Source organism: Monodelphis domestica, chromosome 1 (genome assembly GCF_027887165.1).
Source record: "Monodelphis domestica isolate mMonDom1 chromosome 1, mMonDom1.pri, whole genome shotgun sequence".
NCBI classification, from domain to species: domain Eukaryota; kingdom Metazoa; phylum Chordata; class Mammalia; order Didelphimorphia; family Didelphidae; genus Monodelphis; species Monodelphis domestica.
Window position 1 is genome coordinate 113,856,207 of NC_077227.1, and position 14,570 is coordinate 113,870,776.

The 14,570-nt window shown below is 38.7% G+C and overlaps 1 protein-coding gene across 2 annotated transcripts in view; it reads right to left on the reverse strand.

Moving 5' to 3' along the window:
• The window catches only part of SUFU (SUFU negative regulator of hedgehog signaling), a 178,221-nt gene that overhangs the window by 38,678 nt on the left and 124,973 nt on the right, over nt 1-14,570 (reverse strand). The window contains exons 6-8 of one of the 2 annotated variants that reach the window (XM_001369211.4): nt 13,682-13,754; nt 10,180-10,336; nt 8,214-8,325 (exon numbers count right to left, since the gene is read on the reverse strand). In XM_001369211.4, the coding sequence (XP_001369248.1) occupies nt 8,214-8,325; nt 10,180-10,336; nt 13,682-13,754 (342 nt within the window). The remainder of the gene's footprint in view (nt 1-8,213; nt 8,326-10,179; nt 10,337-13,681; nt 13,755-14,570) is intronic. The other variant, XM_007479094.3, reaches the window with a different exon arrangement.

Here is a 14,570-nt window from a genome sequence, read left to right on the forward strand (position 1 = left end):
TTTTTTTCTCTCTCAAATTTCAAGTTCCTTCTAGGTTCATCTTAGGGAATAAGAAGTGTGATGTGCTCATAATTGTTTCTTTCAGTATGATGATGATAGCTCATGATTTTATAGCACTTTAAGGTGGTAGTTGAATGATCATTATTCCCATTTTATCAAAGAAGAAACAAGCTCAGAGAAAGTGTACCTTGTTCCAGAGTCATAAAACCAATAAGTATTAGAGGCAGGATTTGAACTCAGATTGCTTCTAACTTCAAGGAGGAAGTTTCTTTTATACTGGAATGAGCATTAGACTTGGAACAAATAAGGAAATCTGGGTTCTAATTTCAGTTCTGTGTCTCCCTTCCAGAATAGGAATGAACTTTGGTATGGTCCAGTTATTTTTCTTCAGGCCTCTTCTGGTTTCTTATCCATAACATGGGGATTGGGAAGTAGGGAAAACTGGGGGCAATGTTTCTCACTTGAACTAGGGTAGCTAAGGAGAGTGTTTTATGCATGCTATGTAGAGGGAAGGAGTGTTTTTTTAAATTATTTTAAATTTTATTTAAAAAAATTTCCCCTGGTTACATGAGTCATGTTGCCTCTCTTCCCTCTTCCCTCCCCACTCCTGAAGTTGACAAGCAATTCCACTGAGTTATATACATATTATCACTCAAAACCCATTTTCATATTATTCATTTTTATAATACACTAATCTTTTAAAACCAAACCCCCAAATAATATACCCATATAAGCAAGTGATAAATCATAGATTTCCCTTCTCACAGTTCTTTCTCTAGCTGTGGACAGCATTCTTTTTCTTAAGTCCCTCAGAATTGTCCTGGATCATTGCATTGCTATTAGTAGCAGAGTCAATTACCTTTGATCATCCCACAATGTTAGTTTCTGTGTATAATGCTTTCCTGGTTCTGCTTATTTCACTCTGCATCAGTTCATGTAGATCTTTCCAGTTCTTATAGAAATTTATCAATTCATCATTCCTTATAGCACAATAGTATTCCATCACCATCATATACCACAATTTGTTCAATCATTTTCTAAACAAAGGATATCCCAGAAGAAGTATTTTAAAGGATCAATAGTGTTCTTGATTCTTCATAGGAAGTCAAAGGATTATAAGTAAATTCAAAGACAACAGGAAACCCTGGTTTTAGTTCCTGCTGTGCTAGTCTATGACTTTGGTTAAGTCATTTCATTCTCCTAGACCTTCCTTTAGGCTGCTCCTATGTAAAAGGACGGACTAGATGAAAGGCATCAAATTCAAACAACTCTACTGGTTGAGCACTGACATAAAAGACCACAAATTCAAATTGTCTATGTTGTAGGGTGTTTTTGTTTATTTTGTTAGACATTTAACTTTGTTACAGGGTACTTTTGCTACTACCTATATCCAAGTTTTTCACAAGTAGCTGGGAATCTTTTAAGTACCATTTCCTATTCCCTGTATACATGCTCATCCCTCTCTCCCCCCCACCCCTCTCTCTCTCCAGCCCATCTTGTGGCCCCCTTCAAAAGGAAGCAACAGAAAGATTTGGCTCTGGCTAATGAATTGCCAGTAGAGCCATCAGGCCAAGATCTGCAAAGTCAGACAAGTCATTAGGTCTCACAACTATAGTAGGGTATTCATAGACTTCTCTATTATCTGAAACAATCAAGCTGATAATGAATATTTTCCCAGCTTATTCAGAGAAACTGGAATTGGAAAGCAAAGGGCTGGAATCCATTAGATTATCTTTGGCCAAAAAATAATTAATTAAAAAAACTTAATAACTTCAAATACCAAGTATGCCTGGTCATTTTATTCTTCAGTCACGTGGGAACATTGAAGAGTCAGAGTTTTTAATGTGCTACTGTCCTCAGCTCAGTGAGGAATTTGTTTTGCACGGTTCCCTGGCTGCCTTACCCTTAGGCAGATTCACTAGGGGGAGGTGCCAGAATATGGTTTTCTCAGTAGATCATCTTGGGAAAAGCCAAATACATATTTTATGGTTGGAATGTAGGAGTTGTGAAACATTAGAATGGGTCATGAAGGAGGTTGGTGACTCTTCTTTCCTAAAGGGAGTGGGAAAAGAGCAGGAATGAAATAAGAACAGGAGAGGTGGGGGCACAAGTTATCTAAAGTGGAAGGAAGAATTCATGGGAGGCAAGAAATTAGACCTACAAGGAAAATTCTCAGGTCCCAAAGTGACAATATTAGAAATAAGGAATTTTTGGTTTTGTTATGTTCATTTTTTAACAGAACTAAAATAGGTCTTACTTTCAAAAATCTAGTTTAGTATAGAAGCTAGTATCTCAAACCTAACATCCCAAAAAAGTTAAAGCCTAAGATAAAATGGTAACCTAATAATATAGGTGTAAATCCTATCTCTAATTACATGATTATAAACAAGTTCTACTGGTTTGCTATAATTTGGCATTTTTACATGCATAGTATATCCCAAAAGTCTCAGTGTGGTGTCAAGCTTTAGTAGCTCATCATGTTTTAAACTTTAGGAGATTAAAATTGCACTAGACTTTTGGGATACTGTGTATTATGTCTATCAATCAAGGCCACAATCAACTCATAATCATGACTTTATGAATAAAGCCCATGATGGGAGCAAATAAGGTCATACCTGCTTTATAAGCTGAGACTTAAGCATGAGCACAGTGACAGCTCCCTTTTATCCAAATCACTGGGAGATCTCAGTGACCCAATTTCTAATTTGTTGTTCTAACCATTAGACTTTTCTGCCTTCCCAGACTCTAAGCTTCTCTTTAGCATACTTGGAGAAAAGAAAAAGACAGACCACGTTCAGAACCCCAAAGGTATGTTACTACTACACAGCACAAAAGCCTGATCAAGTGAAAATCAAACACATAAACTAAATATCTCACACATTGATGACTACTATCATGGGGAAGATGCAACAAACTTGTGCGAGCACATTAATGGATGCTTTCTTTAATTGTAATCCATTTGGTTTATCTGAAAGGAGGTCAAGTCCCAGAGTGGGCAACATAGATATTAAAAACCTGCTTACTAGTCTGAACTGAGTACATCTCCTTCATTCCTCAAGATAGCAGAAGTTCAACCCTGGGGAAAGTGAGGAAAGTTTCTAAGAATATTCTTATGTAAAGGAGAAATCATTTTGCATCTACTTCCTAACAATTTATTTCTGCTGTGTCTCTAATACCCCAGCCTGCAGACACTGAACACTAAATATGAAACCTTCTCTGGTTCCTTGGGCATGCATGTTTTGGGCTCAAAGAAGGCAGATCACCACAGGCAAGCACTTCTGACCTATTCCCTATTCACCCTCTTCTATATATAAATTCTTTGGCTGCCAAAAGTCCCTCTGCAACAACCCTGTAAGCTGAGAGCCATAATCATTCCAGCTGAGCCTTAGATTCAGGGTGCAAACACCAGATGTATAAATCCTAAAAGCTTTCTAACCCTGAAAAGTAACCCTGAAAAATAACTGAAAAGTAACAATTGAGTATAGTGTATATCCAGGTCTGATCTGGGGAATGGTATCTCTCAAATATTCCCATTAAAATACTTCACAGCTATAGCTGGGCAAGATATCAGAGCACAAGGGGATATGCATATGCAGACTGTGTGGAATTGACTACATATTAGATGAGGAGTCAAGAGACCCAAGTTCTATTTCTGGCTTTGCTATGAACAAGCTTTGTGATCCAGGAGAGGCAAATCAATTAACCATTCAGCCACTGTTTTCTCACTGTAAAATGAGGGGGCAGATAATTCTTAAGGTACCTGAAAACTCTAAAATGCTATTCCACTATGCCCAAAGGGTGCTAAAAGACTGTCTGCCCTTTGATCTAGCCATAGCACTACTGGGTTTGTAGCCCAAAGACATAATGGACAAAAAGACTTGTACAAGAATATTCATAGCTGCGCTCTTTGTGGTGGCAAAAAATTGGAAAATGAGGGGATGCCCTTCAATTGGGGAATGGCTGAACAAATTGTGGTATCTGATGATGATGGAATACTATTGTGCCAAAGGAATAATAAAGTGGAGGAATTCCATGACCTCCAGGAAGTGATGCAGAGCGAAAGGAGCAGAACCAGGAGAACATTGTTCACAGAGACTGATACACTGTGGTACAATCGAATGTAATGGACTTCTCTACTAGCAGCAATGCAATGATCCAGGACAATTATGAGGGACTTAGGAGAAAGAACACTATCCACATCCAAAGGAAGAACAGTGGAGCAGAAACACAGAAGAAAAACAACTGCTTGATCACATGGGTTGATGGGGATATGTAGGGTTGTAGACTCTAAATGATCACCCTAGTGCAAATATCAATATGGAAATAGTTCTCAATCAATGACACATGTAAAACCCAGTGGAATTGTGTGTCGGCTATGGGAGGGAGGAGAGGGGAGGGGAGGGAAAAAACAAGAATCTTGTAACCATGGAAAAATAATCTAAATTAATTAAATTAAAAAAAAAAAAGAAGAACAACCAGGAGAACATTGTACACAGTAGCAGCAATATTGTACAATGATCAATTGTGAAAAACTTAGGTACTTCTCAGCAATATGATGATCTGGGACAATTTTGAGGGACTTTTGAGAAAGAATGCTATCCACCTCCAGAGAAAGAACTGTTGGAGTAGGAATGTAGATAAAATCATACAATTTTTCAATTGTTTATTTGGGTCTATGTTTTGGGATTTGGGTTTTATAAGATTATTCACTGACAAAAATGAACAATATGGAAATATGTTTTGCATGATAATACATGTACAACCCAGATAGAATTGTTTGCCAGCTCTGGGAGTGGAGAAGGAAGGAGGGAGACAATTTGGATCATACAATTTTGGAAAATTTATGTGGAAATGTATTACATGTAATTGGAAAAGAAAAAACTAATTATTTAAAACTCTATAAGAACCAATAAAATAATGCTATTTAGCTGGTCTTAAAAAAAAATCCTTAATTTCCATCTTAGAATCAATATGTATTATGTATTGGTTCCAAGACAGAAGAATGGCAAGGATTAGACAATGGGGATTAAGTGATTTGCCCAGGGTCACACAACCAAGGCCAGATTTGAACCTAGGACCTCTTGTCTCTGGGCTTGGCTCTCAATCCACTGAACCACCTAGTTGCCCTCTCCCCTTTTCCCTAACCCATTTAGCTTTCTGAAGCACTTTTATATTAGAAAATTTCACCATGACTTAAGAGGCCATTAGAGGGCATCAGAGGGATGAAAGTATCTGAGAGACTAATGGACAACTCAAGTGCTACTCTTTAAGACTAGGATCAGAATCACAGCAAACTGGTCCAGTCATACCAGGAAGCCAAGAAGGTCCAGCAATCTTGAGGTTAAAGGCCATCTTTAGGAACATTGTAGGACGAGGCAATCTTTGCACTCTTGGAATTAGCCTATCTACATTTAGTTGTTCTCTCGCATATATTTTTTCTGTTTCCTCAACTAAATGAATTCTCTGATGGCAAAAAATTTTTTTTTATATTTCTCAGCTTCTCAAAAGGACCTAGCTTAAGGCTGGCACATAGCAAATATTCAATAATAACTTCTTAGAAAGGCTATAATAGAGCTGTGAACTAACTATTCTGGAAAATTTAGAACTATGTCCAAAAAGCTATTAAACTGTACATTCTCTTTGACCTAGCAACACCACTACCAAGTATATACCTCAAAGAAATCAAAGAAAGAAGAATAAGACCCATATATATGTACACAAATTTTTAGAGCAGCTCTTTTAGTAGTGGGACAAAGAATTAGAAACTGAAGGGATGCCTATCATTTAGGAAATGGTGGAATAAAATGAATGCAATGGAATACTATTATGCCATCAGAAATGATGAAGAGAATAGGCTTCAGAAAAATTTACAAAGACTTGTATGAACCAATATAAAGTAAAGTAAGCAGAACCAGAACAATTTATGCACAATAAGAGCAATACTGAAAAGATAATCAACAAAAAGACTTGGCAATAACTCTAACACAATGACCTATCACACTTCCAAAGGACTCACTGAAGCATTTTCTTTTCTTTTTTTGCCTATTTTTTTTTTCTGGAACATGGTTAATCCAGATATTTGTTTTGCATGACTATACATATATTCACAATGGATTCTATTTTTCTTGTTTTCTCACTAGATGGGATGGGAGGAGAGAGGAATTTGGGATGGAAAATAAAATTGAATGAAAAAAAAGAAAACAACTAATAATCAATCTGGAATCCTAACCAGTCTATAATACTGGGCCTTTATATAAGAATTTTTTTTTTGTAAACACCATCTCCTTTCAGATACACTATCTAGGATTTTTCTGCCAGACTTTCTAACACTGAAGTTCATTTTCTAGCAACATGTTTTCCCCTAGATGGATGAATTAACCTCTTATTAGACTCAGGCCCTAGTATTACCACCCTGGGATGAGATCTCTTTTCTGCTACACAAGCACCTAAGGCAGAGCCTCTCTAGCTGACTCTAGCTAGATTGGCATAGTCAAGATTGAAAGGTAGAGAGTATGTACTGTGAATCTTAAAAACTACTCAGACTGTTCTTTAGAAGATTTGGTTTAGCTATTCCCTTATTGTAACAATGGAAATACTTGGTCTAACAAGAATCAGGAATGTATTGGGAACTTTTAAAATTATTCCACCCTACTCAGACAGTGCCTTAGGGGAAGATAAAGTTGTAAACTCCTGATTGAACAATGAAAGTCCCTAACTCATACCTTATAGTAAAGCTAGAATGTTAAGATAGGTCTATTTTTAGATCTAATACAAAAAGGTGTTAAGTACCTGTAAAGGTTAAATTAATCAAAAAGGTCAAGTAACTTACAAAAGGCAAGCTTAACAAAGAGGTGTGAAGTACTCAGAAGAAATAATCTAACTAGAGAAGGTGAGAACCAAAGAAGGTGAAAACCTAGAATGGGCAGTCCTGGAAAAAAGCATCTACTGTGATTGGTAGACATGAAAATTTACGGGAGGTGACATAAGAGAAAATTTCTTTAAAAGGAAGGGGTAAAAAGTCAGGAGAAAATTGAGTTCGGAGTTCAGAGTGCAATTGAGTTTGGAGTGGAGTTAGATTCTGAACTCAGTTCAGGAAATAGTTTTCAGTGGAGGACTGGAACCCAGCTTGGAGACGGTCTCATGGTAAGTTATAAGACTGACTCCTCTTTCCCTTAGGCTCAGGGAGGCCACTTTGGCCAAGGCCTTTAACTACTGCTTGGCTCAGCTTGAGCCAGAGCAGTTCAAATTAATTCTCTCTCTCTCTCTCTCTCTCTCTCTCTCTCTCTCTCTCTCTCTCTCTCTCTCTCTCTCTCTCTCTCTCTCTCTCTCTCTCTCTCTCTCTCTCACCTTTCCTTAATTCCTTCTCTCTTTATTGATTAAAATCTCCATAAATCCCCAGCTGACTTAGGTATTTTTCATATTTGGGAATCCCCCATGGCAACCACTTATTTACATTTTAATTCAAAACACTAAAATTATCCTTACAGTACCCTCTGACCACTACATTGTGTCTTAAGAGAAATTACTGGCTCAAAGGGAAATGGAGTGGAATCTTTCCTTGGAGAGTCACAAGGGGTACAAATTTCACCCAGGAAGTGACAGCCTACATAAAAGTCACGAGAGATCTGCCAAGAGTTTTCCCTCCCAGGGGGGCAGCAAGAAAATAGAATTCAGTTTCCAGAAGGGTCTTCTATTGGCTGGCTAGGCAGGAGGCTTATGGAACTACATATATGAGCTGAAGACCAAGCATCAGGAAGGAAGGGCAACTAAAGAGTAACTAAGATAAGGAAAGAAGCAATGCTCATTACAATGGCCCTATTCAAGGTTGGAAGGTCCCAAATCTGATTTCATCCCAAACCTGCCTCACACAGAGCCCATGTAAATATTTGCAGATGTTTATATTCACACCCTACAATGACTCTTTAAAGAGTCTTAAAACTTGCCAACTTACATTTCTGCCCCCTATCTCCCACCCTCTTACCTACTCTTTTCATGAAGTTGCAAAAATCTTTGGTTTCTCTAAGCCCAGGCTTTGTTCTTTTTCACACAGGCCCTGGGCTGGGGGGTGGGGAGGTGAGGGTGGGGACATGATACCCACTGCTAACTTATTAGAAGTGAAAGCTTTTAAAGACAGAATCTCCTCTAAGCCCTGGGATAGGAGGTTGCCACTTGGGGACATAAGGCTTGAACCCCTGGAGAGGTCAGAGACTTACGGTGCTCGGTCATGATTCAGGCCATTCTGTCGCTGGGTGTTGATTGGAGGGAGAACAGGTTTACTGTTGATCTCTAAGCCCCTCCTCAGAGTCTCTCTGATTTGCTCTGTATCTGCAATGACAAAATCTGGTCACTGAGTACAGTTAAGCACCCCAAATCTGGCAGAGCTGTTGAACTGGAAAATACCATCAAACCTGGGGGAAAGAAATCACGCTATATGTCTATGTACTCAGAAGTCCAATTGGCTTTGTTTCTGTGAAGAAAAGGATTTGCGTCTGAACCTCAAGGGATGCACAAGGCAGGGTCTTTTACTCTCCTCTTCCTCTCTTTGCCAGGGGAGAATGGATAATTTTTCTTTCTCTACCTAAGATACATGTTTAACCCCTTCCATGATGCCCACTGTTACTCACAGTTACCAACAAGGCAAGCCCTCTATGAACCACTGAAATCTTTTAAAGGCAAATGACATTGAAAAATGGTTAGGAATGCTAACACACATGACAGCTTTGAGTGACACATTCCCTACATATCACTCAGCATCTACAGAGTGCCATTTTTAGCTGCCAGGTTTCTGTCTGGATATTCAGTTTAGGGATACTCTGAATTAGGCCATACAAGGAAGACCTGCCCCCAATCACTTCCCTTCAACTCTATACCTAGGAGACATATAGTACTCCTTAGGTCATTGTTGGGCAAGGGATGAGATGAGAGGCTGAATTTCACAAAATTAGTCAAATTCTCTCCTGTGGTCCACTAACCTGCTTTACTAGAAGTTTAACTTCTTTGTTTTTAAAGAGATTTTGCTGGCCTTTGAGATAGAGCTTGCTGTGTTGGTCTGCTTCTCTCTAATGACATTTTGATCTAAGCAGGTTCCTCTGTACAATGTCCATCACGAAAGAATCAGCTGAACCTTTGGACAAAACTTCTGGATCCTCAAAAAAAAGAAAAAAATCAGCCCTTGTGTCAAGTTCAACTGAATGATTCTGATAACTGCACACCCTCTCTGAATTTCCTATTAAGCTTGGCACATCTGCAGAATAAACAGGAAGGAAAGAAAAGGGTCAAATATTTGTGATGGAGTTTTCTTAAAATGTTGCCCCATTAGGGGGAGGCCGGAAATAGAAAATCATCTACAAATATCATCTTATTACTTGTTAGGAGAGGCATGACTCAAGCTATAAACGTATTACCCATTTAAAAAATGAATTGACTGAGAAAAGGGAAAGTAGGAGTGAAATCTGTAATCGTTTATATCTACAAATGCAAATTTTCAGACTTTTTCTTCTTGTATTGAGTGTGCACTCGACATCACAGCTAGTCATTTCATTTAAGATATAGCCTAACTCTGTGGTTCAGGGCTGTGCATGATACCTTTTGAGAGCTTGGAAGGACAAGGGTCCTCTATCCAAGCTCTGTACTACATCTGTAAGAAACAAAAGGCACTTTCTCGGTAGGAAAAGTCTTGTTCCTATTGGAAACTTACACATTGGTCTCATTCTTCCATTACCTGTGGCTTTAGAGGGCCTGCTGCAAGAGTTCTGCTCTGTATCAATTCTAATTCAATTCAATCTCCATCTTTGGTGGTCTCTACTCCTTTTCTATAATTGCCCTGTGATTCCAGCTCATTTCCATTAACTCAGTTTTCCATAGGCAGATGTAAAAAATTATCACTATGAATGGTATACTTCAAAAAATACACTCAGGAAACAAATACCACCCAGAAAGAGGTTAATGAAATACTCTTAATCACACTGCAATGGGAGGGAAAGGTTACCATTTAAACCATGACTAGGCAAGAAACTACCAGAATGTGTTTTTTCTATTAGAAAGCCATCACAAGAGATAATGTAAACCAGAGCTAAGGAGAAAGATATTGAAAAAAGGAGACAAGGATTAGGTTAGAACAGAATGAGCATGAGGAAGGGGTAAGGAAGATAAAAGTCTGGAGGTAAGGAGAGGTCTCACCTTTTCCAGAAAGTCTCCGAGGCTGCATCCCAATACAAATACTCCTGCTGTCATCATCGTCCTCAGGGGGTCGGCTCAGATCATCCCAGGCACACTTGGCACTCACTCCACTCAGATTGGAGCCATCTGTCTCAATCCCTTTATCAACTCTCTCCTGCTTGAAAAGACCCAAAGAGCCAAAGCACACTACTCAGATGTTTTCTCCGGCAAACACTTGGGCAACTGCAAAGCTAAGCCACAGTTGTCACTACCACCACCATTCCTATCCCTTAAGAATAGAGTTCCCAACTACACTCTCTTTGCAGCTACCAGCATTCACAAACCCTTTGCCAAGTACTGAGACCCTGGGGGCCACTGTGAGCTGGGGTTACTAGCATAATGGCCAACTAAAAGTCACACATTTTCTGCACATGGGCAAATCAGAACCCAGATATAGCACTATTCAGTGAGTTTCAGTCTTTTGCCAAGCCACTCCTAATGTTTTTTGGAAAGGTCCCCCAGCAAAAGACTCGGTTGGTGTGTAGAAGCCTAGATACATGAACTACTATCCTGAGACCAAGCAGAAGTCTGCCTTTGATTAAGAGAAGCATGATACTTCTCTTCCTGCTCTTTGAGGAATGCATCTTCCAGGAGTTTAAAAGGGAAATGATGATACATGGAACAAGTATAAAAGGAATGGAATAACTTTACCCCAAATCACCTGAAGTTCTTTCTTCTAATAGCTAGAGGGTGCAGTTACTTAGCAGAATGGCACCCAAGATATGAACAATGGACTACTCTCAGACTAATAGGTCAAGTTTTTCAACAAAACCTGGGTGAAATTTACTTCTTGTTGTTTTAGACTCCAGTGATACAAGGGCTGTGACCACCTATAGTTTCTACCAAGCCTATGGTTTAGTGCAGACCCTCAAAATAGACTCTAATATTCCAAAGTCTAAACTTGGGCCCCAAAACTCAACTTTAAGACAAAATGATATCCTGAACACTTCCTGGATCCCCTCTCTTAAAACAATTCTTTGGTACATTTATGTTTTTGTATTCCCAGGGCTAATCATATATACTCAGGCCTCAAACAAAAGGTCAACTGAATAAAAAGCAGCTACAGTCAAAGTAAGCCACTTTATGAACTGCCACCTCAGCTGGCACCAGCCCTTCTCTACTTATAGAACCCTTGAATTTCATTTCCTTAACAAAGGCTGGTGCTGAACATTATCATAGACCTTAGTCACTGGGTGAGAGGAGCTCTGGTAAAGAAGCCTGACTGAGGAAGAATCCCATGTGATGTTTATTACTGCTTAATATTTGGTTAAGAAGTAAACTGTAAAAATGGCACCATGGAACCCAATTTTACCTCTTTGCCATCATTAGCAGTTTCCTTACATCTGGTGTCATAGTCATTTCCAGCTCAGTTTGGGTTAGTGAGTAGGGAAAAGCCAACATTGAGAAAGCAGCCATTTATTTTCAGTATATACCAGGAGAAGAGTTCCTTGTTCAAGGCATGCCAATGTGTCTTGTTTTTCTCAGTGCCAATTATGAAATTCTACCTTCCCCAGAATTCATGCTCAAAGGAGCAGAGCTCAGGCATGTTAGTCAGTTAATGGAGGACATCAACTAACAGAAGTAATAGGGCATTGCCCTTTGTAACTGCAATACTAAAACATACAGATTTATCCTCACTGTCTTCTTCTGCCCCACACAAGAGATAATTACAGAATGTTAAGGCAAGAAGAAATTGCCTGGTCCAACCCCCTCATTTTAGCAAAGAGGAAACAAGAAGATACTGATAGCCCCAAATAAGTTCAGGTCTTTCTGTCCTGTTCTGGAAGGTGGACATATGTGCAGAGGGATTCCCCTTTAGCACATAGCTATTTTTGTGGAAAGTAGTCCTTTTCTATTTCTTTCTCAAATATATTTTGAAAGGCCACTAATAAAGAATTTGGAAATTGAGGGGATGTCCATCATATCAATTGGGAATGGTTGAACAAATTGTGGTACATGTTGGTGATGGAATACTATTGTGCTATAAGAAATTATAAGCAAGATGATTTCAGAAAAAGCTGGAAAGATTTGCATGAATGGATGCAGAGAGAAATAAGCATAACCAGAAGAACATTGTACACAATAACAGCAATAGTGGATGATGATTATCTGTGAAAACTTGACTACTCTCAGCAATGCAATGATCTGGGACAATCTTGAAAGACTTATGATAGGGAATGCCACCCACCTCCAGAAAAAGAACTGTTGGAGAAAATTTTCACATCAGGGTATTTTTGGTTTTACTTTGGGGTTTTGGACAACCAATAGGGAAGTGTGTTTTGCAAGACAATAAAAGTAAAATAAAAATAAGTAAATAAAAGGCCACTAAGTGAATTTGGGGATCTGCTATCTGAGTATCAAAATTCCCCATGGAGGCAGGAAAGCACTGCTTTTGGCATTCAGAGAAAGAGTTGGTTGGTTTCACCCACTTATTCAAAGAATCAGAGCCTTCTTTCAACACCCAGAACTTAGGACAGAATCAAATCACAGTATATAGTCCTAAATACTAGGTTCTATTATGGCTACAGAACAGGGATCTAGATGGCCTCATATTTAACTTGTTTATACTATGACTGAACCAGGATATGGACAGCAGGTTGGCATAGTGGATAGAGTGCAGGGCTGCTGAAGTCAGGAAGACACAATCAAATCCAACCTCTGATACTTATTAGCTGTGTGACCCTGGGCAAGTCACTAAACCCTACTTACCTCAGTTTCCTCATCTATAAAATAAGCTAGAGAAGGAAATGGCAAACCACTCCATTATCTCTGCCCAAGAAAACTCCCAAAAGGGGTCATGAAGTCATATACAATTTAAACACTTCAGCAACAAAAAGAACCAGGATACACAGGGATCCCAAAACAAAGTAAGAAAGATAGCAGAGTAAGAGGTGTTAGGAAAATAGAAAAATTTGTTTGTAAATAAACCTACTGGGACTTCTATGATCTAAGCTTCCTCAAGGCTTCCCAAGTCTGAGCAGATCATATTTACTTCTAAGAAAAAGGCTTCCCTTTCTCTAGGGAAACAAAGCACCTAAGCTAACTTCCTATAGTTCATGAATATAATTTATGGAATTCTGAATGTCTCAGGAAAGCCTGAAGATATTGGTGAATGTAAGGGAGATAGGAAGTTAAATATTTTTTTTGTGTGCTATGAAAATTTGACTTTTAATTAAGGCAAATTCATATTACGTAAACATAAATTTGACCCAACTACCAGATCCTGCTACTCTCAACAACATCAGTGAATCAAAATGTGTGTGACCCTTTATAGATGACTAAAAACCAAATACCCACATGAGGAAGATGGCTGTCTGACAGCCATAAGGTGTCAAAGAAAAAGTCTTTGGTTCCTAGTGTCAACCCTATCCTGAGCACTACTGGTTGGAAAGAAAGGAAAAGTACAAGCTCATAAGGACAAAAGGGAGATGAATAGGGGATGTTTTCTCAACTCAAGACATACTTGCAGATGTGGATCAATCTCAAATATGGTCTCGCCTCTCCGCATATCAGTTATTAACCAAGGGCCACCAGCTCTGTGGGGGAAAAACAGTAAGACATATAATGGCAATTCAAAGTAGCATGGCCTTATTCCATGAGGCCATTCCAAAGAGGCCAAGAAACTGAGAAGGGGTCAATTGGAGGAGTTATAAGAATTGAGATGGGTATAAGTGGGGGATAGGGGGATGGGGTGGGGAGGGAAGACTATCCTAGATTAGTCCCACCCTTAGACCCAATGGCTTTTCAGATTCAGTGATCAATCTCTCTTTCCTTTGCAGAGGTGAAAGACTATGGGTGTGGAACACTGCATAAAATGGAAGATTTATTTTTCAATCCTGTTGATTAGTTTTGTTGATTTGTTCCCTGACTTTTATTCTTTGTTATAAAAAGGAGGAGACACAATGAGAAATGCCAAGTGAAATGAAAACAAAAAGATATCTATAGAAATTTTTAAAAAGATTAATTGATTTAGGGCTATACCACCAAACTTCTGGGGGAACCCTCAATGAAAAAATTCAGTGACTTCAACTAGAATAACTAATCTCTACCACCAATTTCTATAGAAGGCCTTTTCTGGTTTCCCCTACTCCCAGTTGCTATTAGGCCTCCTTTTAGCTTACCTAGTATCTACTTTTTTAATCTGATACATAAATACATATACACACACATAAATATATGCCTAGTTATGTATGTATATATATGTATGTAGATGTTGTTTTCACTCCCAATTAGATGGTAAGCTCCTAGAGGGGAGGGACTATGTTTCCAATGTTTAGCAAAGCAAAGTATTTAGTAAAAGATGGTTGATGGTTAGTTGATAATGCCAAAGTAAACTCCAAAAAGAAAGAGAG